Consider the following 27338-nt stretch of genomic DNA (forward strand, 5'->3'; position numbering starts at 1 on the left):
TTCAATAAAAGACGATAATTGGTTCCAAACGGGTTGCAAAATGTTATTAGAACCGATTTCATTTGACCAACGGTAAGGTCGAGTTATTAACGCTTGTTTTCTTTCCATTTTATAGTTTTAGAAAGAGTAGTCTTACCTGAAATATCAGCTTAAATTAATTTTAATTCTAAATTAAATAAAATCGGCAAAACATCGTTCGAGAATTGGTACCCTGAGGCTAATAATCCAACCTCGAAGATAATTTATAAATGTTTGTACAAATGAAAGGCATGAACGTTTATGGATGTAAAATAAATACCTGTTTCGAAAAATTAGCAACATTCAACTCCATGTTTAATTTAATAATAAGGGACAGAACTCTGTGGTAACATTTAACTGTAGGGTGTGTGTTTTTATTCGAGAGTTGTCATTCTTTTGTTTATGAATGGCTTATACTGTTTGACAACAAAAAAGGGAAAACATTAATATTAGATTCATCATGAATAAAAGTCGTAAGAATGAAATTCGTGATAAGGTTGTGAAGTTTATACGTTCGATTATGTTCTTGATCTGTATGCAGCTCTTATAAAAGGGACCCACTAACACCTGTCAGGGATTTTTTGCACAAAATTACAGCCTTTTAAACATGTTAAAGGCTTTTTGAGTGTTACCCATTGCAAAAGTAAATTTTCCTCAAAAATATTACCAAAATTGCCCCAAAAATATGCCAAACTTATCCTGAATAAACTCAATAATGGGTTCATTGAGTTTATTATTTGGCAATTTGATTACCTACATGTAGCACTTCATAATATACATATTAGAAAGCATTTTAACATCCACTTAAAAACAATCGGTATACTGTTATTTATAATCATATTAATAATGTTAAATGTTTCCCAAGTTCATGGTCTATCACGCTTTTTTTTCTAATAAAAAAGGCACAGTTTGTAAGATATAAAGAACAAACAAATCTCTGCCTGCCTGATAATGATATTTTGTGATAAAATTTTATTAAAAGACAGTGTTATAAGGAGACTGACCGATAACACATTCTCACTCAGTTTACTTTCTATTTCACATATATTTTCATTACCCAAATTTGAGAGTCTCATGATACCCAGCAATATTTATGATACAAAGTCACACCAATTTGAATTATTTTTTTTTGTAGAAATGTTTAAAAAGTAAACACAATCTAGGTAAGAGGTTTTTTATTCATCCCATTTAAATTGCAGGACTATTAAATGAGTCTTGGGCCTGGGTGGAACTAGTTCTTGGTGTCTTTGGGGGAGATCAAAAGAGGGTGACCCCCTGATCGCTTGGCTGAGACACAATACCTATTACACAACGGCAATATAACAATGGTTGTTAAGACATCATGATTTTTGGCTTTGCTTCCGTGTGCAGATGTTATCCTTGTTGGATGTCCAATATCAACCTGTTATGATTAAACAGTAATCATGTATTATCTATTTGGAGCATTATGCACGAAATTGGGGTTAATTATCAAGTTATTATTTTAATTGAACAAACAAACTTTTATAGTAGCTCTGTTCTACACAACTATTCTAACCAGAGATATATTATTATAAACAAACAGAGATTAGAAACTCTGAAACTTGACAGCCGGAATTTTAGGTTACTCTGTATAACACATGGGAAATCTGCCTGTATGCTTGATAATCCAATTGTTTATTTATTGCATTATATTAATAAAAAATTGTGTTTTAGCTGTAAGAATGAAAAACTAGTGATCACCTGTGCAATAATTGTGGGGTTTGAGATGGGATTTATATATTTGTTTATGTTGGCATCAATGTATCAATATTCTGAGATTTATAATTCTGATGTGCGACAAATTAAGAGTGGTTGTTCACATGTACCCTGCTTCCGTTACACCTCTGCTTGTCTGAAAATAGCGGATAAGCAACTATTGGCATACATTTTTAATTGTTATTCAGGTGAAGGAAATGAAACAGAGGCAACAAAACTGGATGAAGCAAAGAGCAGAAATCCAAAACAGTTCATCATCCCCAAATGCTTTAACATCAGTAACTGGTAAGTTTGAATTGCAAAAAAAGGAGCAGGAGTGAACCTTCAGATAGGGTACCAAACACAAACTGAAGCTTACTGCAATTTTTATGCCCCCGAAGGGTGGAATATAGTTTGTGAACCGTCCGTCCATCTGTCTGTCTGACGGTCTGTCAGTCAGTCTGTCCGTCCGTCCGAAAACTTTTACATTAATCATAACTTTTGCAATATTGAAGATAGCTACTTGATATTTGGCATGGATGTATATCTCATGGAGCTGCACATTTTGATTGGTGAATGGTCAAGGTCATCCTTCAAGACCAAAGTTCAAATATATTGCTTCAAGACAAAGCAACGCAGAAGGGGGCATTGTGTTTCTGACAAATACATCTCTTGTATATCCCTGTCTTTGAAGAGACTGTTGGTGCAACATAACGTTGACCGTCAGAAACTTTCAGCACACTGAGTGATATGTTATTGATTACTTTTGCAGAACACTCTGTGATATGTCATTTTTGTTTTCCGTTTACGCACTCTGTTGTATGCGTATTATATGCTAACCACTCTGTTATTTCAAGCACACTCTGTGATGTATGTATTATTAATCACGTTTTTTAGCACACTCTTCAATATGTTATTAATCACTATCTTGTAAGAAATGCTATTTAGTAATACAGGCATTAATGTAAAAATAATCCTTTTTTAGTCTTTATAATGCTGCAATTTCTGTAACCTGACATGATGATGATGATGATGATGATGATGATGATGATGATGATGATGATGATGATGATGATGATGATGATGATGATGATGATGATGATGATGATGATGATGATGATGATGATGATGATGATGATGATGATGAAGATAATGATGTTTAACTTTTCAAATATTTTATACAAAAGCATAATTGAGTTTTCTGTATGATTTTAAAACATTGTTAAACAGCACATGGTGCATGGAAATTAAACCGTTAAACAATAGCAAATGAGAAACTCTTTTATTATGGTCACCAATATAAAAGGGAGAAAAAAACAGTAACAAATCTTGAACAAATCTATAAGGCAGAAAAAATTATAAATTCTCAAAAAAATGTAATGAACTTATCTCTGTCATGCATGTTTTCCAGCTCAAAAAGAAAACACAATATTGTCCAGAGAGAAGCCAGAATACGATGAAGGAAAGACATTTATCAAAAGCAGGGATGAAAGTTCCATTGAAGGACTTCTAGCCACGAATAAATCCAAGGCAAAGTTTCAAAACTGGTTAAAAGCTAAAGAGTCTAAGGAATCAGATAACGAAGATGATGAAATGGAAGACCATGTGGATGAATTCAAAGAGAATAGTAGGGCAGTTAATTTCGGTGGAAACAAAACTGTGTACAAGAGCGCTAATTATAATGATGGCTCCATTCGGCAAAACAGCTTGCGATTTGCTAACAGTGGTAAACCCAAAATGCTTCATCCATCAAGTGTTAGGTCAGAGTCGACTGACCCCGGATTTAACAGCGAAGATGAAACAGGTGAGATCACTGCAGCCACACTTCTCTCCCCTGAAGATTTTGACTCGCGAGCCGACGATATCATAGCAAGAGTGAAAGGGGATTTAAAGCTCTCCACCAAATACTCAAAGGGGGTCTTCAATAACATATCAAATGCAGCAAGTTTTGTGGACATGAAGAGTTCCCCGTCCAAAGAGGCTGATGTTAGTGAGAATAGCCTTGCCAGCCATGTTTGCCCTACTTGTGAAAAACTAATGGTGAGTTAAGGTGCAGCATACAAGGCTTTTTTCCTGTTTATATGAAGCGGCCTTGGAAAAAAATGAGTCGCAAACTGTTCAAAAATGTGAAAAAAAGAGTTGCGGACTGTTCGAAATTGTGAAAAAATGTGTCGCGAACTTTCTAAAATTGTGAAAATTTGAGTCGCAAACTTCTTGAAATTGTGAAAATTTGAGTCGCGAATATCCCAAATTTGTGAAAAACAGCCATTCTCACAGAAGGAAAAAAAGCCCTGGCATATATTAAGGGTTTTTAAAATTGGGTTGAGTTTAAGGGCAGCATTAATTGAATGTCATAAATAAAAGTTTTATGTTGATGTTGTTTTATCTTTGCAGCTTAGTCTAAGCTATTTGTTGTTACATAATAGCCCAATGCAACAAAATAGTATTACATCATATCTGCGGCTAAGGTTGACAAAATTAACCTGATTTTAACCATTATGCACAAGTAAATTGAAGTACCATTATGATAAATACATTAGTTTTCCAACTGGAATAGAATTAAATAGATATTTAGAATATCAAAGTAACTTCCTCTGTCATTTATTTAATGAAACAAATGCTTAAATTATACCCATTATCAATTTAAAGTAATTTATGCTAAAGTTTAAGGCAAACGATGCCAAAATATAATGTCATTTGTATTTCAATGTTTTCTTCATTTTGATTTGAGATTTGTGCGATTGAAACATTGGCAAAACTTGTTCGTTTACTTAAATTTGACTGCTTATTAATGGTAATGCCATGAGATTAATTGTGACATGTTGCTTGAAAGATAATACAATAAATTTAAAGGCAGAAACAGTGGGTTGCCGTTCACAATTGCTTAGCATTTCTGCAGGAAATACAATTATTTTACAGTTTACTCTCTTGAAAATAATGAATGGGGACAAACATTGCTACTGTATAAGAAATTAGGATTATTGATATATTCGGTTTTCAACAACATTAGGCTTAGTATTTAACAATGTTAACAGCTAATCTCCCTTACAGCCATAACATTTTTTATGGCAATAAATATATTTTTTTAATATTATAACTAAAAACTGTCAGACTAATCTATATCAACTGTTGTTAATTATAATTTAAAAAATGATTGACATAAAGTTGCCCATAATAGTTCTTTAATCTAAATTTTTAGGTTAACAGCGTGTAAACTTATTTTTTTTCACAAACATTTTTTATCAATAGATTATCAGACCAAGATTGGGTCTATTTTAGCTCAATGAGTTTTGATCTTGGAAAACAATGCTAAAAGCATATGCATCAAGTGTCATTCCAGGTAAGCCTATGCAGTGTGCACAGGCTAATGACTGTTGATTTCTGCCTTAACTTGATTTTTGTTTAGAGGAGACTTCCTTTAAGCGAAAAGTTCCCTGAAAGCAGACTGCACAGGCTAATCAGTGACGACACTTTATTCACATGCATTTAGCTCAGTTTACCTGGAACAGGGCTGGTATTATTTTCCAGATGCCCCCCAGTTCCAGCGCCATGCTGCTCATCCCCTGCGGCCACACCCTATGCACAAGTTGCAGTCAGCGCACCAAGTTTTGCGCAATGTGCGGCTGCGCCGTGCACTCCACTACCCCGAACATCATGCTGCAACAGATCATCACCAACTTCCACACTAAACAGACACACAGACAGAAAACCAGTACATGTAAGTCACACCATTCACACTACACAGACACTTCGACAGAAAACCAGTGCATGTAAGTCACACCTTTCACACTAAACAGACACACAGACAGAAAACTAGTACATGTAAGTCACACCTTTCACACTAAACAGACACACCGACAGAAAACCAGTGCATGTAAGTCACAACTTTCACACTAAACAGGCACACAGACAGAAAACCGTTACATGTAAGTCATAACTTTCACTCTTAACAGACACACAGACAGAAAACCAGTACATGTAAGTCACATCTTTTTCATTTAACAAACACACAAACAGAAAACCAGTGCATGTAAGTCACACCTTTCACACTAAACAAATGCACAGACAGAAAACTAGTGCATGTAAGTGACACCTTTCACACTAAACAGACACACCGACAGAAACCAGTGCATGTAAGTCACACCTTTCACACTAAACAGACGCACAGACAGAAAAATAGTGCATGTAAGTCACACCTTTCACACTAAATAGACACGCAGACAGAAAACCAGTGCATGTAAGTCACACCATTCACACTAAACAGACACACTGACAGAAAACCAGTGCATGTAAGTCACACCTTTCACACTAAACAGACACACCGACAGAAAACCAGTGCATGTAAGTCACACCTTTCACACTAATCAGACGCACAGACAGAAAACCAGTGCATGCAAGTGGAGGATTTTTTATACTGGTAGTTATCAAAAATGTGAAATGATTCTTAGCATAAAATATCAAATGGATGAAAATAATCTGGGTATCCAAAGTGAAATTTTTTTGTAGGACTGGTAATTTGATAAAGGTGTCAATGTGCAGTTCTCATGTTTCTTTGTGGGATTTGTAGTTGTTTTTTGCAGTTCTCAACACTATTTCATTCGCATTACAGCAGTCCGTTTACAAAATAAAGCTTTCCAGGATTAGCTAGTTGACCAATACTAAGTGAATATCCTTTTGTCAGTTACTGACAATTACCCTACTTGAAACCAAAGTAGGGGGACAATGGCTTTGAATACAATCTAATGGCCAATACCCACACAAGTTACGTTTCTTGGCTAGAATCAATTCCTCAGTCTTCAGATTCGTAGTCTAGCGCTGCACCAACTGAATTATGACACAGCAATTAACTATTTTACATCCTATGAAAAGGTAGTTTTGACTGAATTGTATCTTTTCACATATTTTTACATGACTTTGTACATAATAAATTAGAGAAACAATTTAAACCATAGTACATGTTATAAAGATATTTTATGATTTTTTTTTTCAAAATAGTATTCAAAGATTCCCCATCATTTATCTTTCTTGTATTCTAGTATTGAGCAATTTATAAGGGAAGTAACTCCTACTAATCGATTTTGCAATTTAATTGCAGTTGTCTTTCTTATAACATGCTTTGTTCTGAGGTAATGTCTATAAAACCCTCTTCTGCAAATTTGTAATAAAATTAAAAGGAAAACACAATTTTTTAGTGTAAAAATGAAATACATTACTATGTTTCATAATTAGGAAAAAAAAACACTTTACAAGTATTTAAAAATAAATACATATGTATAGTTTATATGTGTATGGTTTAAGCACTCACAAAAAAGAAAAAATATATAAATGAAAATAAATCTCTATTTTCAAAAGTTAAATATTACAATTCTTAACCATGTATTAAAAACAAAAAACAACAAAAGATGACAACAACAACAAATAAATTTGTAATTTTCTATATCACATAATTTCAGCCATTCGCACGGTACCGAAAAAGAACTACGAAGAAGAATACCAGAATCTCCTAACAAGACGAGATATTCTTAAGGAGGAAGCAGAGAATATCACTTCCGTAATAGACGATCTCTCCCATCAGTTGAAGCGTGAACGGAAACAGGTGTACAGCATTGAAAGCAAGGAAAAGACTGTGGTATGATTTTTGTTTCTGGGCCCGAATTCACCAACCATTTATAGACTTAACCCTTACAGTGCGGGAACCGAATTTTGAAGGCCTTTGCAAACAGTTTGGATCCAGATGAGACGCCACAGAAAGTGGCGTCTCATCAGGATCTAAACTGTTTGCTATTCTGATAATATTCTTTGAAAAAAATCGAAGAAAATGCTAATTTTAGAAATTCAGCAGACGACATTTTAGCAGACGACAAATTTCCCAGAATGCAAAGGGTTAAGAATACCTCAGAGTTTGCATTGTATGATAAAAAAAATGGTGCTTATATTATAAGAAATATTTTTATTGACAATGAATGTTATAATTACTGGTGTTGACTGCCATATTAGACTAGACTTTCAAGTAATTTTCACACATTACAGTTTTTAAGAATACTCTTTATTTTTAGACTTAAGTCGAAGAATTGGTCGGTGAATATGGGCCTAAAACACCTAACCTATTTCCTGACCTTTTTTGGAAGTCATACTATGCTACAAATGGGGATTGCCTTTATTAAATTTTGCCGAAATTGTGTAAATATATGTCCTGGTGCATGTCATACATTACAGTTGATTTGATATTATTACGAGGTAGATTTTTGCTTAATATTATTTTACATTGAATAAATGGTTTACACAAAATTTATTTGTGCAATGGAATTTAATTTCTCGCTTTTTTATAAGTATGGATTAATTATTATAAGAAATGAGATAAATATATATACATGTAATAAATATATTATATATATATATTTTGCTTTGGTGGAAAGAGTAAGACAATCTGACCTGTAAGAACAGTAGATGTCAAAATCCATAAACACTTCTACTTTGATATGATTGTAATATTGTTGAAAACGATTAAAAAATCCATATCAACAAGCAAATCAAGAAATGCATTCATTTCAAGAAGCATTTTTTGAAAAAAAAATAATTCAGGAAGCTGAAATCTCAAAGCTTCAACAACAACTACAACAGCTGGCCAGTCATCGGATGGAGTACGAGAGAAAGTGCGATGAGATAGAGATACAGTCCAAGGAGGAAACGAACCGACTGAACCTTGTTAAAGACTCTCTGTCTTATGTTCAGCTTCAAATAGACAAGGTAGGTTTGAGACCCTTGTTAAAGACTTACTTCTGTCTGTACAGCTTCAAATAGACAAGATAGGTTTGAGACTCTCATTAAAGAGTCACTATTGTCTGTACAGCTTCAAATAGACAAGGTAAGTATAATTTAAAACCTATTTCTTTAAGCGCGATTGCATTGAAAGCCTCAGGCTGATTGAAACGCTCAAGAGTCCGTTTCCTGGGCCTTGAACCAGTACTTGGTGTCTTTGGGGGAGATCTAAAGAACCCTCCCACAGTTGGGATCGAACCCGTTTTGCAGACACCATATCCATTACACCACGGCGACCTGTCATATATATTTATCGACCAAGGTAGGTTTGAGACCCTTGTTAAAGACTCACAATCATCTGTACAGCTTCAAATAGACAAGGTAGGTTTTAGACCCTCGTTAAGGACTTACTTGCGTCTGTACAGCTTCAAATAGACAAGGTAGGTTTGAGACCCTTGTTAAAGACTCACAATCATCTGTACAGCTTCAAAAAGACAAGGTAGGTTTGAGACCCTCGTTAAAGACTTACTTGCATCTGTACAGCTTCAAATAGACAAGGTAGGTTTGAGACCATTGTTGAAGACTCACTTTCGTCCGTACAGCTTCAAATAGACAAGGCAGGTTTAAGACCCTTTTTAAAGACTCACTATTGTCTGTACAGCTTCAAATAAACAAGGTAGGTTTGAGACCCTCGTTTAAGACTTACTTGCGTCTGTACAGCTTCAAATACAAGGTAGGTTTGAGACTCTCGTTAACAACTTACTATCGTCTGTAAAGCTTCAAATAGACAAGGTAGGTTTGAGACCCTAGTTAACGACTTACTATCGTCTGTAAATGTTCAAATAGACAAGGTAGGTTTGAGACCCTCGTTAAAGACTCACTTTTGTCTGTGCAGCTTCTAATAGACAAGTTAGGTTTGAGACTCTTGTTAAAGACTTACTTGCGTCTGTACAGCTTCAAATAGACAAGGTAGGTTGGAGACCCTCGTTAAAGACTTACTTTCGTCCATACAGCTTCAAATAGACATAAGGCACATATGCATGATACCTTATGAACAGAATTTTTTAGAGAAACAAAGAATTTTATATTTAAGTGTATATAAACTAGAAACTAGAATACATTGTTTCCTTGGCCTAGTGGTAAGAGTGTTTGCCTATGATGTTGGACATTTGGTGTTTTCACATGGCCTTTTGGTCACCCAGCAGTTATTGAAATCAACAGGTTACCGATGGCCTTCCTGCTAAGCGCCTGGCATACCAGTAAAGAGTAAGGAGTTAAGATTTTCACAGTCAAGGTGCTTCATAGGTTATTACTGGCTGGCCTGAAATCAGGGGGGTGGGGTGAAATATTTGTTGAAAAAATACACTTGACTTCACAGTGATGCTAAAAACTCTATACAAGTTTGGCAGTTAGTTAAAGGGGCCTTTTCACAGATTTTGGCATGCGTTAAATTTTTTCATTAAATGCTTTATATTTATAAATGTAAACATTTGATCTAAAAAGCTTCAATAAAAAATCCCGAATAACATTTAGAAAAAAAGAAAAAAATTAAGCCTCAACAGGACTTGAACCACTGACCCCTGGAGTCATGGAGTAAAAATTTATCATTTAGACCCCTCGGCCATCCGTGCTCATACAATGAAGGATGTATTTTATACATTTTATTGGCAATCCTCGTAGTTTCACAAAATAAAACGACAACAACAGAACTCTCCAAATTATTCAATTGTTTCGCGTTGCAACGCTTTATAATTTTCAGGTTTTTAAATCATCAAAAAATGCCTATAATGGCTATATTAGAGCATGGCAAATGGTCAGTATTACTGTTTCCTCACAAATATCATAACTAAAACGAAAATTTGCGAATCTGAAACAACTTTTTTTAATTTTGTCAATTTACCAAAGCGTGAAAAGGCTCTTTTAAGGTTATGTTTTATTTTTAGGTGAAACTTCTAGCTGGCCACTGAGGCAAAACAAGAAGAAAAAGAAGTTGCTTAAATAAGGAGACACATGCTGTCAATATCTACTAAGAGGATACAACAGTTCATTCCCCTGATCATTCACTAGAGTTACCTTCCCTGGTTGTAACAACGATCCCAACAGATCACTTGAAATTCTTGAATGTAACATCAACCATTTCCCTGAAAACTTTGCCAAGTAAAATGTTACTTGGTAGCATGAAAGAAGACAATGGATTTGAAAACCTTAAAATTTCATATACTGATAATATTTGTCTAATAATACGTGTTTATATTTTTTTAGGAGCACTGAATTACGGTGGTGGAAAAAGTCCATGATCTATTAAAAGAGTTGTTTGTTTTTATTGCTTTTAAAGTTTAAAGTTGTATGCTTTTATAAGTGATAGTCAGTCCATATTTAATAACAAAGCTTTTGGAGTGCATGCACAAACATATAATCCTTGTTGAGTTGGTTGACTATTTGAGCCGCGTTCTGAGAAAACTGGGCATAAAATATGTGCGTAAAGTGTCATCCCAGATTAGCCTGTGCAGTTGGCCTAAATTGGATTTTTAAACGAAAAATGTCATAAAAGCGGAAAGTGGTGTCCCTGATTAGCCTGTGCGGACTGCATAGGCTAATCTTGGATGACACTTTACGCACATGCATTATTCCATTAAGCCCAGTTTTCTCAGAACACGACTCATTGTATGTGTGTCTCTCATTTATGCATGGTAAAGGCTATTATGTGTTTTAGAACGTGTTCACATTATGCACTTGTTCAGTATATTGTATAAACATTTGTGTCAAGTACATAAGTTATAATATTTATTTATTTATTTGAAAGCTAGATTTGCCATATTTATTAAAATACATTACCAATATTTACACAGTTTACTTTTATATTCTGTCCAATTTATAAGAAAGAAATTGGAATCTTTGTAACAGGAACAGTTCTGGGTTCTGACTGACTGACTCAAATTCGTCAACTACATACATTTGGATCTTTACAAGTAGATGTTGAGTAACCTGCAAAATTTAGAAATTGAATTACCAAACAGTACCTATATAAATATTATACTTTTCATTTGCATATTGTATATATTTTGCACCAGAAAAGAGTCAATTGATGCCGAAAAGGAATAAAAGATGAAGTAGCTGATTGGTGAAATGAAATTTTGACAAATAATGCATATTCCATAGTGAACAATATTTATTTGTCGTCATTATTTGTAATTTAAATTATATTCTCACTGGTTCTGGCAACCATAGCTTAAAATGTCGCTTTTTAAATAAATTATGACATTGGGTGAAATAAACAGGGGTAGTAAGTACCATAATAACGGTGGGTTGAAGCTCCTTTTCAGAAGCTATATTCTCAATAATTATAAACATAGCCAAGTAGGTAATTAATTGTGCTTATACGTTTCTTTATTATCACTCGACATCGTCATAAACTTGTCACCGTAAAAGAGGGCTTTCCACCTGCTTAACGAGTACAAGTATTCAATTGAATTTCAATACAATAATTGAAATATAATTGATTTTAATTTATAAATCTGAATTTATTTTCAACCACAGCCTTTTAAGGTAGTAAGCCGACGATATAGTGCCCTCCTATTATCTACATTATTTTGTAAAGTGTTAAAATTATACATGACAGGCTGCGTCGCTTGTGAAACAATTATCGATGTTTTACAATCAAGCCGAGGTAAAAAAACTTCATCTTCTTGTCTTTATTAACTTTAAACATTCTTTGTTGCATCGTCATATATGTATACACGGCCGCCTTTCCTTAAATCGTTTTTACACAATTACTACGCAATTAGTGTGCAGTATAGAATGGTGTTTTTATTGGATATCGTTTAAATGGAGAACGCTCTTTATTGTGTTATGTATGTTCCAATAAAGGACCATTACATAAAATGAACTAGCAAGTGGAATAAATAGAACATTTTTTTTTAATAATGGGAATGTTTATTGTCCATTAACATAATTAAGACGGAGTGAAAATCGTGTGTCTGCTGAAAAGGCAAGCGAAGAAAATACAAGAAAATTGCTAAGAACGCCATAAGTAGAATTAGCGGCAAATAATGTTGATCTGTTTTACTACGGTATGATTATCATTATGTGTATATTCTTGGTGAATCTTTTTTATGAGTATTTAATACATCATTATATAGCTCGACAACATTTAACTGGATGTAATTAGCGTAAAATAAACGCTTGGGTTGTTTTATATCTTTGTATTCGGCTTTGTTCGTGCACGTTTTGCACGAGTTTATTGTGACTTCAATCGATTAGAATCGCTTCCAGTACGGGAACTTATTTATTCTTTTTTACGGTCCTTACATATATTCATCCACAAAGGTCAGTGCAAGGTCAACATTGGCGAGACACATGAGTAAATCAATCTAAAGTGACCCAGAGGGTCGTATAGCTAGAAGTAGGAATATTGCAACTACATGCATTGTTAATTGCATGTACAACTCTTTTATTAGCTCATCTATTTTTTGAAAAAAAAATATGAGCTATTGTCATCACCTTGGCGTCGGCGTCGGCGTCCGGTTAAGTTTAGCGTTTAGGTCCACTTTTCTCAGAAAGTATCAATGCTATTGCATTCAAACTTGGTACACTTACTTACTATCATGAGGGGACTGGGCAGGCAAAGTTTGATAACTCTGGCGTGCATTTTGACTGAATTATGTGCCCTTTTTATACTTAGAAAATTGAAAATTTTGGTTAAGTTTTGCGTTTAGGTCCACTTTTTTCAGAAAGTATCAATGCTATTGCATTCAAACTTGGTACACTTACTTACTATCATAAGGGGACTGGGCAGGCAAAGTTAGATAACTCTGGCGTGCATTTTGACAGAATTATGTGCCCTTTTTATACTTAGAAAATTGAAAATTTTGGTTAAGTTTTGTGTTTAGGTCCATTTTATTCCTTAAGTATCAAAGCTATTGCTTTCATACTTGCAACACTTACTAACTATCATAAGGGGACTGTGCAGGCAAAGTAATGTAACTCTGACTGGCATTTTGACAGAATTATGTGCCCTTTTTATACTTAGAAAATTGAAAATTTGGTTATGTTTTGTGTTTAGGTCCACTTTATTCCTATAGTATCAAAGCTATTGCTTTCATACTTGCAACACTTATTAACTATCGTAAGGGGACTGTGCAGGCAAAGTTATGTAACTCTGACTGGCATTTGGACGGAATTATGGGCCCTTTATACTTAGAAAATTGAAAGTTTGGTTAAGTTTTGTGTTTTGGTCCACTTTACCCCTAAAGTATCATAGATATTGCTTTCATACTTGGAACACTCGCAAACTATCATAAGGGTACAGTAAAGGACAAGTTGCATAACTCTGGATGTCATTTTTACGGAATTATGGCCCTTTTTTGACTTAGTAACTTTGAATATATGGTTAAATTTTGTGTTTCAATCCACTTTACTTCATAAGTATCAAGGCTATTGCTTTCAAACTTCAAATACTTTCATGCTATCATGAGGTTACTGTACCTGGCAAGTTGAATTTTACCTTGACCTTTGAATGACCTTGACTCTCAAGGTCAAATTATTAAATTTTGCTAAAATTGCCATAACTTCTTTATTTATGATTAGATTTGATTGATACTTTGACAAAACTACTCTTACCTGACATACCACAATAGACTCCACCCAAACCATCGCCCGTGCCCCCCCCCCTCCCCCCCCCCCCCCCGAATCCCCCCCTCCTATTTTTTTTTCTTTTTTAAGATCATCTCACAAATGACCACCACACCCTCACACTATACCCCCCCCCCAACCCCACCCCCTCCCCAATTTTTTTTGTTAAACGGTTAAAAAACAAAACTATTTATTTTGATTATTTTATGTTTGAAATACCGTCCAACCATCGCACCCAAGAATCCCCCCACCCCCCCCCCCCCCTCCCCCAACCCGAATCCGCCCCCCTAAATGTTTTTTTTTTTTTTTTTTTTAAGATCATCTCACAAATTACCACCACACCCTCACACTATACCCCCCACCTCAAACCCCCCCCCCCCCATTTTTTTTTTTGAAACGGTTAAAAAACACAAATATTTATTTTTATTATTTTATGTTTGAAATACCGTCCAACCATCGCACCCAAGAATCCCCACCAACACCCCCCCACCCCCCATCCCTCCCAATTTTTTTTTTCCTTTTTTTCGCATTTTTTGGAAGATGGTGTAATAAATGTCCACACCCCCACACAATGCACCCCTCTTCACTCCACCCTCCCTCCTTTGTGATTGAAAATGAGATTCCCTTCACCTTTCAAAAGAAAATAGATGAGCGGTCTGCACCCGCAAGGCGGTGCTCTTGTTTTTAGAATTGTGATAGATAGGTTTACATGCCTCATGAAATAACTCTTTTCTGAAGCCGCAATGTGTCACAGCACCAGCAACACCGCCTTATTTATTTGAATCAAATAAAGGAACACGTTATGAAACATTACAATCTCCTAGCAGAGTTGTCGTGGCGGTTCCATGATCACATATGCACCAGTCTCCAAGCAGAGTTGTCGTTCCATGCTCTCACATACAGGTCACAATATACTAAATAGTTTCCCTATATAATTCAATGTAAAAGCGACATCTTTAAGCGAAAATAAACGCAACATTTTGCACATAGAGACCCCCATAACCATACATTTTCTTAAAGGCCTTTCTAAGCGGAGTTGATTTGTGCAATAAAAAAGATATGTCATGTACGAACCAAAAAAGAACTTGTCAAAAGTCAAAATCGACTGTTTTGCAACTTTTTTTCCAGCCTTTTTATAGTGCAATGCAACCTTTTTCAGTGCAATGTTTTACTCTAGTCTATTAGTTTATCCTATTTCAGGGATTTAATAGTGAGCACCTATTCATGCCCTACTACTTTCTCCAAAAGATAAAGCAAGAAAAATAGTTTAAAGTGTACAACATGCCTTCGAACAAACTATGGTATTTTTTTAGAGAGTACAGCACTACATGAAACGGTTATTTAATATACTGTAACCTACACGTGAATGTAATGTAACCGTCGCGCAAGAGATCGCGTACGCACATGTAATGTAACCGTCACGCAATAAATTGCAAACATTAAAGTTCCAGCCTGTTATTAATTAATTATAAATACTTATAATGCATATTTGTGTTTATGTTGGAGTGATGTCGTTTTTTTAAGTGGAGCACAGCCTGCGGTATCCCCACCCCGCCTTGGCACCCTACCTTCTTCGATCCACCTTATGACACACATGCCCCCTAGATGTTTTATATATGACTCATTATTTCATGAATGTTTTTGCCCCAAAAAGCTATTGGAAAAAATCCCAATCCATATTGATAATATAAAATAGAGACGCGATCTGAGAAAACGGGACTAAATGCATGTGCGTAAAGTGTTATCCCATATTAGCCTGTGCATTTCGCACAGGCTTACAGAGACGACACTTTCCGCTTTTATGGTATTTTTCGTTTAAATGAAGTTTCTTGTACGCAAAAAATCCAGTTAAGGCGGAAAGTGTCGTCCCTGATTAGCCTGTGCGGACTGCTAATCTGGGATGACACTTTACGCACATGTATTAAGTCCCGTTTTCTCAGAACGCGTCTCATATAATCGATTGATGGGATCGATGAGGTAGGGCGTAATAACCCGGCTTACCCCTACTCCAGACTGCCCCATTGGTGACAACCAAACGGACTTCCATACACTGAGAAGATGCCATGAACCTAGACAAGAATCCCTGTATGGGCAGTGTAAGTACAGAAATCATGAGAATTACATCTTCAGCATACACAGAAACTAATCGTGTGTTATAGAGACGTGTTATGCCACTTCATCATATATTGAATTAAGATGTTTACTATATTTAATATAATTTTGAAGACTCTTTAAAATATATAGGCAGTCTTTAGTGTCAGAAAACGTGTTATTTGATAATATACCTTTGATTTCTTGTTTTGTCGATGTACCAAAATGCTAAATCTACATTAACATAATATAAAATGGCTGCATTATGTACTGTAACTCCTGTTTTCTACAACTGTTCTTTTAACTTATTTTTTTTTACAAAACAAAATAGATTTATTCAGACTACACAAGGTATATAGTCGACAAAAACTTACATAATATAATTATTTTACGCATGACTACATAAACAGTTAAAATTGATAGCAAATTGCACTGAAATTTAATATATATCGTTTATATAAAAGCGTAGAAATCCCTCCACTATTTTATAGGACAGGTACACCCTGCGATGAGTTTTTAGCTTGTATTGGGTTAGTGAAAAAGGTACAAGAGGCGCCCCGTCCCAGAGTCGGCAAAGGGTATATTATATATATATATCGCCATATCACCATATCACACATATAGCCAGTTACGGGGTCTCTGATTTAGAAATCGGTCATAGAGTTCCCACTTTAAATACATGTATCGCCATACCCTTTTTTAAACACGAATTAAAGTATATAGGGGTACCTAATATAGTATTATATATAAATACGTCATTTATTTAACGTCTCATACAAGGAAATCTATAGTAACATTAATTGCGAGGTATACAAAATTTCAATTTCTGACGTGATTGTGGTTTTTGATATAAGACCTTATTGTGACATTTGATTGCATTACCACCTCTACACCCCCCTGTTAGTAATTAAAGGTGCCTAGAACGCGGGGTTGTATACAGACCCCGTTTTTAATATTGACCCCTTAAGTATAGTCTGAAAACTACCGAGACCGCGTAACTGGCACTATGTATATATATATATATATATATAATACATACCTTACTATATATAGTAACACATTTGTACAGTTTTTCATGCCATTATCACCGTTGCGGAGTCATTATAAATATTCGGCCTTAGGGCCGATTATTTATAATCGGCCCCCAGAATGTGTGCGCGTGACGTTCAATGGCGTCCACATTCCGTCTTAGCCACAAAGCAACGAAAAAAATCAATCATAATTCGATTATTTACAGGTAACACGCAATTTGGATAATACAAATATCGATTGAAACTGAAACTATGCTTCACATTAGATTGATGCCTCTATTTGAGCTTTAACAGGATTCATCGAACAGCAAAATTTAAAAAGGTAAAGACACACTTACCTATATGACAACTTTAAAAAAGAAAATCCGATGCTTATAATAATAAAATAACAAAGATGTGCAATCCCTTTTGTGTTATTCTATCCGTTTATCTATATTTATTTTGAATCACATATATAAACGACTGTAGCGAATGCTAACCACTGTCACCAAAAACACGATGAACTGTAATCGGGCTTCAACTTTTCAGAGAACAAAGTAGATTGTTAAAAATACGCTTGTTCAAACAAATTATTTTGTTTACTATAAAACACTGTCAGGTAGAGAAGCCCGAAAGTTTACAATAGTGACTCATTAATAAACATGTGATATGTTAATATTTTATAATTCAAGAGTGTGTTTATAATTTCTATAAATTAAGTTCACTTTGCAATAGTTTTACTATTCACAGTAAATGTGCCAACGGTGTCAACTTAATTGTTTCAGATATATAAGCATATATAAATATTTATCTTCGTAGAAATAGTGTAAATTAATTGAATGTTCCTCTTTGATCTATCCCCATTGTGAATATACACTATAAGAGCCTTTTGATTTGAGGATAACGTTGATCTATATTAAATTAAATTTGCAAACAAACGATCAAACAAGTCCCATGTTGTTGTTTTTAGGGTGTCAGAAATTAAAATACAATTAATACAAAGTCACGATGTCCCTCTGGGCTATATATGAGTCGCGTTCTAAGAAAACTGGGCATAATGCATGTGCGTAAAGTGACGTCCCAGATTAGCCTGTGCAGTCCGCACAGGCTAATCAGGGACGACACTTTCCGCCTAAACTGGATTTTCGTGTAGAAGAGACTTCCTTTAAACGAAAAATACCATAAAAGCGGAAAGTGTCGTCCCTGATTAGCCTGTGCGGACTGCACAGGCTAGTCTGGGATGACACTTTACGAACATTCATTAAGCCCAGTTTTCTCAGAACGCGGCTCATATATATATAAACTTTATTTGACGAATAAGTAGTAGCAGCAGCATAAATAATAGTAGAAGTCGTGATGGCAACGATGGTAGTGGTAGTAGTAGTAGTAGTAGTAGTAGTAGAAGAAGTAGTAGTAGTAGTAGTAGTAGTAGTAGTAGTAGTAGTAGTAGTAGTAGTAGTAGTAGTAGTAGTAGTAGTAGTTGTTGTAGTAGTAGTAGTAGTAGTAGTAGTAGTAGTAGTAGTAGTAGTAGTAGTAGTAGTAGTAGTAGTAGTAGTAGTAGTAGTAGTAGTAGTAGTAGAAAAAGTTGTTGTAGTAGTAGAAATAGTAGTAGTAGACGTAGTAGTAGAAGTAGTAGTAGTAGCAGTAGTAGTAGTAGTAGTAGTAGTAGAAGTAGTAGCAGTAGAAGTAGTAGTAGTAGTAGTAGTAGTAGTAGTAGTAGTAGTAGTAGTTGTAGTAGTAGTAGCAGTAGTAGTAGTTGTAATAGTAGTAGTAGTAGTAGTAGTAGTAGTAGTAGTAGTAGTAGTAGTAGTAGTAGTAGTAGTAGTAGTAGTAGTAGTAGTAGTAGTAGTAGAAGTAGTAGTAGTAGTAGTAGTAGTAGTAGTAGCAGTAGAAGCAGAAGCAGAAATAGCAGTAGTGGCAGTAGTAGTAGTAGAAGTAGTAGTAGTAGTAGTAGTAGTAGAAGTAGCCGTAAAATTGTAGTAAAATACTACTGAACACGGAAAAATATAAATAAACGCACAACATTGTTTGTTGTTTTAGTAGACGTCGTAGTGTAGGTACTGATAGCAGTCTAAGTAGTAGTGGCTGTAGTTATTGTTGTTATGTATAAGTTATAGTAGCAGTAACGGCAACAGCAGCAGAAGAGGTAGCAGTAGTTATAGTAGCTTTTCTTTTGAAGTTTAATCAGTTTAATATACACAGATAAACGAACAACACTTAAACAATTATTAATTCTTTAATTATAGTTATCTTGTTTCTTACTACTTTTCAATATCCAATATCTTTATTTTTATCTTGAAGAAATTGTCTTGTGTCGTTGACTTGAGTTGTGGGATTCGGCTTCGCTATAATTGCGAGATAACGTTATTGTTGTTTCTTCTGTTTATTTCGATAATTCAATTTAACAAACGGCGATAACCTTTCACACACTTTCAGTACCTTTATAAAGCTGAGATTTTATGAGGCATCTGATGTTATGAAGCGGTGATTCGAAAAGCAGTGATACAATAAAGGAAGAATTGTATATTATGTCGGAAGTTTAAGGTACAGTGATTTACCGACATCTGACAATTAAAAAAATATAATCGCAGTCGAATGGCAAGTGTGTCACTTATGAACAATATCGTGTCAAAGGTCGCAAGTGATATTCATGGTTGAAACATGTATATATTTCGCACTCAATTATATGCATATCATTTTGGCTAGTAAACGAAATAAAATCTTTGTTATAGAAAATGCAGAATTCGTGTTACGATGGATATTTGGAAGATATGTTAGACTCTTTTAATAAAAAACACATTTTAAAAAACATTCCTTTTGTGATGCTTCTCTTAGTATCAGGTTGTGTTGGACTTATAAACAATGCCTTATCATTTACCTTTTACAAGCAAATAATGCACAAATCGACGGCAAATCAGCAAATCAGCTACTGGTTTATCTCTCAGTCACACATTGCTCAACATGCTGTTAACTATGTACTTAATAGGCTAAATAGGCTGAAAATGCTGTTAAATAGGCTAAATAGGCTAAATAGGATGTATGTTTCAACCTATGTACTAAATAGGCTAAATAGGCTGAAAAGGCTGTTAAATAGGCTAAATAGGCTGAATAGGATTTATGTTTCAACCTATATACTAAAAGGGCTAAATAGGCTAAATAGGCTGAAAATCCTGTTAAATAGGCTAAATAGGCTAAAAAGGATGTATGTTTCAACCTATGTACTAAATAGGCTAAATAGACTAACTTCACACACGTGGCGGGCGTCACAACTATTACGCACGATCTTTATGCGGTAACATTCACCAGCGACGTCGTTTTCAAACTGGGGTATTTTGTATTTATCCCATTTTCACCGCGACATTGACGGTATAACACGTTGTGGAATATACTTGCTTGTATTCAACACTGTGAAATATACCTGTCGCGTGCACGGACTACTTTTTAAATGACGTCATGCGATATGCGCTAAAATTAGGTCGATATTGTTTGGTTCATTTATCGAATTTTAAGGACACCCATTAGAAGAAAATGTGCATATTTTGCAGAAAAAAATATATATGACACATTCACCAAAAAAATGTTGAAATAAAATAACAAATTACACGATTTTTGTTTTGTTAATTTTTTTATTTATATTTACTTTACCACTGAATGATTTTTCATAAGAAACAAAGTCGACAAAACTTAAGCTTCAAAATGATACGACCTTCAACCTTTAAATCTAGTCATATGTTATACTTTTTCGCCATCCGTTTAATGAATCAGTTGATTGATGGCGTCATAAAATGACATACTTATTGCGTCATTTTCCCCATTTTTTGACGATTTATTATAAACGCGACTTATTGCAAATGTTTTCTACATGTACTGTATGTCGACATATCTGAATTGTCAATTGATCACATTTGACTAATTTCGTGTAATGTGCATTGTTTATAACCAAAGCATATAGATCTACTTTTGACATTTAACTTAAATATTAAGAATGTACAACAAGCCATACACATATCGCACAGTTCATGAATAATCTGCTATGTTTGCTTTCCTATTTAATTCACGTTAGGCATAGAGCTGTGTTAAGTATAAGATGGTAAAAATAGCACCACACTGGAATTGGGAACGTCCCATTTTGTACACGGGTATTTTTTACTCATTTATCTGTTGTGTACTGGAATGTTTTCCATTCTTTGTGTATTTATATATTAAATTATTTTTTCGTACAATAAGGGCATTTACCATAGATAAATAAAACATTGTGCAAGTTTAAACATAATTATGTTTGTATGCAGAAATCTGCAAATGCAACCGAGTTTACCAACGGCTATTATTAGATAAACTGCTCCGGTTCATTTGAACAGCAGTAATGTAGAGTACATGACGTAGCGTGTGACGAAGAAGAAAGTTTATCGCGTTCATAAACTCATTTGAATTTATAAAGTGATAGAATGGCATAAGGGTCTTTATAAAAGTATGCTAAAATAATTATTAAAGACCCTAGATGCAAAATCGTCAATTATTGAGTTAAATGGATAATAGATGGATTTTAAAGGATAATTAAAGGTAAGATACTAGTTCTTACGTGTTTTGATTTTTGTTTGTACTTGTGTCGTTCCCTGTTGTCGGGGAAATGATTTTAACATGGGCGCCATTGATGCATCGGATCACACACGGCATACCCATAACATTATATAAAAAACACGTTCTGCGCGTCCTTAAATTCGTCGTCCGAAGTCGGAAAACGTATTGCCCTGTATATTTTGTCAAATAAAGTGTCAGTCGCTGCAATGGTCTGTTTACTCGTCAAAATTGTCAAGGTCGTCGATAGCTAAAGAAACTTCAGCGTACAGTTTATTTAGTATTGACAGAGCTGTACAAAGTCGCGCCAGTCAAAAATCATAAAAAGCGACATTTAAAGTTATGGTAGCCAGAACTAGGTCGTCGATGGTGTACATGTATGTTGACATCGACAGCATTTTGTCAGGAGCAATCGCCGCCATATTGGATTTTGATCATTTTCTTTCGAAAATAAAATGAATTATAGTAAAGTAAAATCAATCATCTTTTCGCGGTCGTATTAAAATTCGCATACTGCGTAAAATCGAATGTAGGCATATGATGATATTTTACTTGTTTTACATTTTGTGTGTGAATTTTTTAAAGACTATTTTGCGTACCCTAACAAATACATGTATATCACTACGCATGGTTACATTTGTTAGATTTTAAGCGCTTTTATGACTGAATTAAAATTATTGTTAAGGTTATTAGATCTATTTATGTTAAATGTCACGTTGAAAAATCAAATGGGATAAATAGAATACTAGGATTAGCGTTGAATACAGAGAAGTTTATGTTGCTCGGCTCGAACACCGAAAGCGCTCGCCAAGGCTCGCGCTTCCGGCGTTCTAAGCCTCGCAACATAAACTTCTCTGTATTCAACGCTAACCTAGTATTCTCTATATATTTCTGCCATCTCCTGCTCAGTTGTGATGGTGTGTATCGTTACAATAGATCGATTTCTTACGGTTTATGAACCATTTCCAACATGGAAGTTCACACCATTTCGCTGCAAGTAAATCTCGGCTGGCTTGTTTGCAATCACGTGAGGGTCTTGCATTCCCGATTTCTCCACGGCTGGAGTATAAGAAATTGATGTGCATATCATTGAGGCAAACGTCACGTTAAAAGGACATAATTATGGTATACCGGTTACGGGAGAGTTTTTCTGGCTTATAAAAGTCTCCTACATTGTCAAGATTGTGGATGTTGCCTTGATTTTCACATGCTTCGTCGTGATGTACTCTTTGATTGATCGAAAAGTTAACAACTCTAAACAAAAAAATGTTGAAACACCATATCAATAAACATTCAACAAGGCACATGATCAGTGAATGGTACAAATGCCAGTTTCGAATCTAATCAAATGCAAAATCTTGTAACACCAGAAGACACGCGAAAAGATATCCGACAAGAAACAGCAGTGAAGCAGCGTAAACGCAATACGATCAGTGACATAAATCTTAAAATCACGCTGATGATATTTCTCATGGCAATCACGTCATTCGTAGGCCTGATGCCCAGCTGTGCGATAACTTTAGTATATAGACAACAGAGATACGAAAGTCCTTGGTGGATTTTACTGTTGATTAATACGAACTTCATATAAAGCAGCGTCAACCCGTTCATCATTGGCTTCTGTAACAGTGAGTTTCGCGTGTATGTGAAAAACGTCCTCCGATGTAGAAGTGCAAAATAAGGGACATTTGGGCATGTTCCACGTGTACGTAAAGAACATCCCCAGGTGAAGAAATGTACAATGACAGGCCTACTGGCGTGCAGTTAACGATGTTCACCTGAACAATTGAGTCGCGTTCTGAGAAAATTTGGCTTAACGCATGTGCGTAAAGTGTCGTCCCAGATCAGCCTGTGCAGTCCGCACATGCTAATCAGGGACGACACTTTCCGCCTTAATTGGATTTTTGCTAAGAAGAGCCTTCATTTTAAACGAAAAATGTCATAAAAGCGGAAAGTGTCGTCCCTGATTAGCCTGTGCGGACTGCACAGGCTAATCTGGGATGACACTTTACGCACATGCATTAAACCCAGTTTTCTCAGAACAAGGCTCAATTACGTTTGTGCACTAGTTTGCATGCACGATGAAAGACTGTTCATTGAACTGTTTCGCCATGTGTATGTTATGTGTTTTTCTTTTAAGTTTGTTTCTAAATACTTGTCATTCTTTCTTCAATAATTTTTTTTAATTATATGGTATTAGATCTGAGGTCGGCAGTTGTTGTAATGCGCAGCAAAGATATGCCATTTCTTAAAAAAGTTATTTAACGTGATGTGAAGCCGATATGTAAAAGCTACTGGAACGACTATGTAAAAGCTCACGAAGAATGGACAAATTTGTTTAGAGCATTATTCAACAAAACAAGGGACAGCTTTAAACCACGTCTTCAAGTTATGGTTATTAACAATAGTCTAAATCAAACTCGTTAATGTACAAAATTGAATCGTAACAAAATAGCATGTGTACTTAATGTAAACAACATCTCTTTTGGAACTCTCAGAAAGTAAGGTACATAATTAGGAAAATTCACGAAACTTAAACGTTATAAAAAAATTGTCGGAAGTGGTGTTTTTTTTTAATGTAGCACATATCATTATACATATATATTCCATTTCGTGTTGATGTCATTATAACTGTATAAATGGAATTACCTTATGCAGTCGCAGAGGTATTTGAAGAATTTCTTTCGATTCGTATACAATGTATAAACGTGCTTGCGAATATACTCTTTATAACATTCACAATGTTTTTTCTATATACTACAAAACTCTTATTTTCGAAGTGCTCCACGTTGGTAGCCAAATAAAGTAGAACGGCATAACATTTCTCAACATATTATGTATCATTTTACGTCGAAACACATGTTAATATATTGAATTTGTATTTTTTATTTTGCAGTTCCAGGTTTTATATTCCTTATGTGTCATTCTAGTTTGAAATACAATTTTATCTATTGCAAAAAATGTACAAAAATATCCACTTTCATATTGTATTCTTTTTGTATAAATCATCCAACGTTGAAATAAAATATTGCACAACGTTATTTTACGTCCAAATAAAAGATTTTTTTGTTTAATTGTGCGGTTCCGTATCGTTTTCTCCTAGTATATATGTCAAAAAGTTGTTGTTTTTAAAATGCAGTCTCATATTGCTTTTTCCTTGCATATGCCATTTTAGTTTGGTTTAAAAGTTTACTTTTTATATTGTCCGTTTCATATTGTGTTCTCCGTGTATATGTCATTCTACGTTGAAGTACACATTTGAATATTGAACCATTAAAAAGTGCTGTTTTTTATATTGTATTTTCCTGGAATAGCTGTCACTAAAAGAAAAACCTGTGTAGTTTCATATTATAGTATCTGTTTTTTGTAGGCTGAAATAAAAGGTTATACATTTAAAAAGTGCGGTTTCATATTATATTCTCATTGCATCCGTTATAATACGTTGAACTAATAGTTTATACATTACACAAAATAATTGCAGTTCCATATTTAATTGCCCTTGTACAATTGATGACTTTTCTAGCGCAACATGTATTCAAATCATTATAGCTCCCTTATTGTAGAACGGATTTTGTTGAAATTCTGACATAGACTTATTCAACACATTTCTATTACTTCATGTAAATTTAATTGAAATGAATCAACATTAAAATATCAAACATAACAAATATAAAAAATCACTGAAAAAGTAAAATTTTCAAAATCGTACATCGTAAAATAATAGTGTGAAAAGTAAAACGCATTGACGTACATGTCTTAATAACCGACCGGCTTGCAACATTGCGCTCAAGGATATTTAGCCATATTGCTTTTTTATAATAATTTTTGTTATGTTTTCCTCAACCCACCTAAAAAGGAGAAAATTTAATAAAATAAGAATCATATCGCGTTTCACCATTTTCTCGTGTAAAAGATGAAACCATACCTACCCCACGTGCAAAAGCGCTCGATTGCCACGGATGAATGATTTTATCTTTATCTTGCACAAAATATAGTCACATGATCACATGTGGGATTTTAAATAAAAATCTTAACTAATTACTGAGATATTCAAGTTTGAAAGTGTTGCGTTAGAAAAGTCTCCAAGTGTACACACACATGCATATGTTTTGCCAACGGAAGTTTGTTTTTCCTGTTCGATTTTATTATCGCCATGTATTGAATGTTATTTTTAATTACATATACGTCACTAAGGATTATCATATAATTAGAAAGTCATCTGAACGCTACTGTTATTTGCAACCCTGAAGTTTGGGATTAAGTTTGCGTTACGTTATCACGTTGTCTCGTTACGTGCTGAGTGCTTTTTTTTGTTGAGAGAAATGAGGGTCGCTCTGAAAGACCGAAAATGACCATAGGAAGAGGTCTTGTCTGCTCACAGTGGATAAAACATTGAGGAGCCTTGCAGCAGGCGTTCCGAAGATGGCGCGTCACCAGCGACTGGTTCCGATTCCGAGTCACCAGCAACTGGTTCTAATTTCGAGTTCCCAGCGGCTGGTTCCTATTTCGAGTCACCAGCGACTGGTTTCGATTCCGAGTCAAAAGCGGCTGTTTCAATTCTGAGTCACCAGTGACTGGTTCCTATCCCGAGTAACCAGCGACTAGTTCCGATTCCGAGTCACCAGCGACTGGTTCCAAACCCGAGTCACCAGCGAATGGTTCCAATTCCTAGTCACCAGCAACTGGTTTCAATTCCTAGTCATTAGTAACTGGTCCATTCCGTGTCATTAGCAACGGGTTCCAATGCCAAGTCACCAGCGACTGGTTCCAATTCCGAGTCACCAGCAACGGGTTCCAATGCCGAGTCACCACCGTCTGGTTCCTATTCCGAGTCACCAGCGACTGGTTCCGATACCGAGTCACCAGCGATTGTTTCCAATTCCGAGTCACCTGCGACTGGTTCCGATTCGGAGTCGCAAGCGACTAGTCCATTCCGAGACACAACCGACTGGTCAATTCCGAGTCACTCGCAACGGGTTCCAATGAAGAGTCACTCGCAACGGGTTTCAATGCGAGTCACTAGCAACGGGTTCCAGTGCCGAGTCACTAGCAACGGGTTGCAATGCCGAGTCACTAGCTACGGATTCCAATGCCGAGGCACTCGCAACGGGTTTCAATGCCGAGTCACTCGCAACGGGTTCCAATGCCGAGTCACTCGAAACGGGTTCCAATGCTGAGTCTCAACAACTGGTTCCAATGCCGAATCACTAGCAACGGGACACTTTCAATTTTTAGACTGTTAATAAGTGAACTGTTATGGGTTTATGACCTATCTTTCATATTTTTATTTCGCACCGCCCCCCCCCTTTCACCACCCATCCTGGATCCGCCTCAGAAACGTGTATTATTTACGCTTAAAGAATTATAATAATTATCTTATGGCGCACTATCAGTCTTTTTGTATTTGACTAAGTGTATAATGCAATAGGTAGTCTCATATTCTGTAATTTCCATTGGCCATACCATTCGCTCTGATATTTGGTAAGCCATCTGCGCTTAACTCGATCATAAATTGGAAACAGTGCGCTATTGGTCCGT

General features: G+C 35.3%; 3 protein-coding genes across 5 annotated transcripts in view; 2 read left to right on the top strand and 1 right to left on the bottom strand.

The window, feature by feature from the left end:
• LOC127856501 (uncharacterized) overlaps positions 1-11351 on the top strand; it is a 405251-nt gene extending 393900 nt beyond the window's left edge. The window contains exon 8 of one of the 2 annotated variants that reach the window (XR_008038077.1): positions 10567-11351. The gene's annotated coding sequence lies outside the window, so the exon portion shown is untranslated. The remainder of the gene's footprint in view (positions 1-10566) is intronic. The other variant, XR_008038074.1, reaches the window with a different exon arrangement.
• The window catches only part of LOC127856496 (uncharacterized), a 365893-nt gene that overhangs the window by 315104 nt on the left and 23451 nt on the right, over positions 1-27338 (bottom strand). The gene's annotated exons all lie outside the window — the stretch shown is intronic.
• LOC127854496 (uncharacterized) lies at positions 1953-10573 on the top strand. The gene is made up of 6 exons (XM_052389561.1): positions 1953-2040; positions 3146-3774; positions 5263-5452; positions 7188-7363; positions 8317-8481; positions 10437-10573. Exons 1-6 carry the CDS (start codon positions 1953-1955, stop codon positions 10458-10460), a joined length of 1272 nt encoding a protein of 423 aa, XP_052245521.1. The 3' UTR covers positions 10461-10573.

This window comes from Dreissena polymorpha, chromosome 13 (assembly GCF_020536995.1).
Source record: "Dreissena polymorpha isolate Duluth1 chromosome 13, UMN_Dpol_1.0, whole genome shotgun sequence".
NCBI lineage: Eukaryota > Metazoa > Mollusca > Bivalvia > Myida > Dreissenidae > Dreissena > Dreissena polymorpha.

Coding starts and splice junctions, on each gene's coding strand:
- LOC127854496 (XM_052389561.1), top strand. CDS start 1,953: ATGAAACAGAGGCAACAAAACTGGATGAAGCAAAGAGCAGAAATCCAA. Junction 2,041..3,145: donor TGCTTTAACATCAGTAACTG/GTAAGTTTGAAT, acceptor CATGTTTTCCAG/CTCAAAAAGAAAACACAATA. Junction 5,453..7,187: donor CAGACAGAAAACCAGTACAT/GTAAGTCACACC, acceptor ACATAATTTCAG/CCATTCGCACGGTACCGAAA.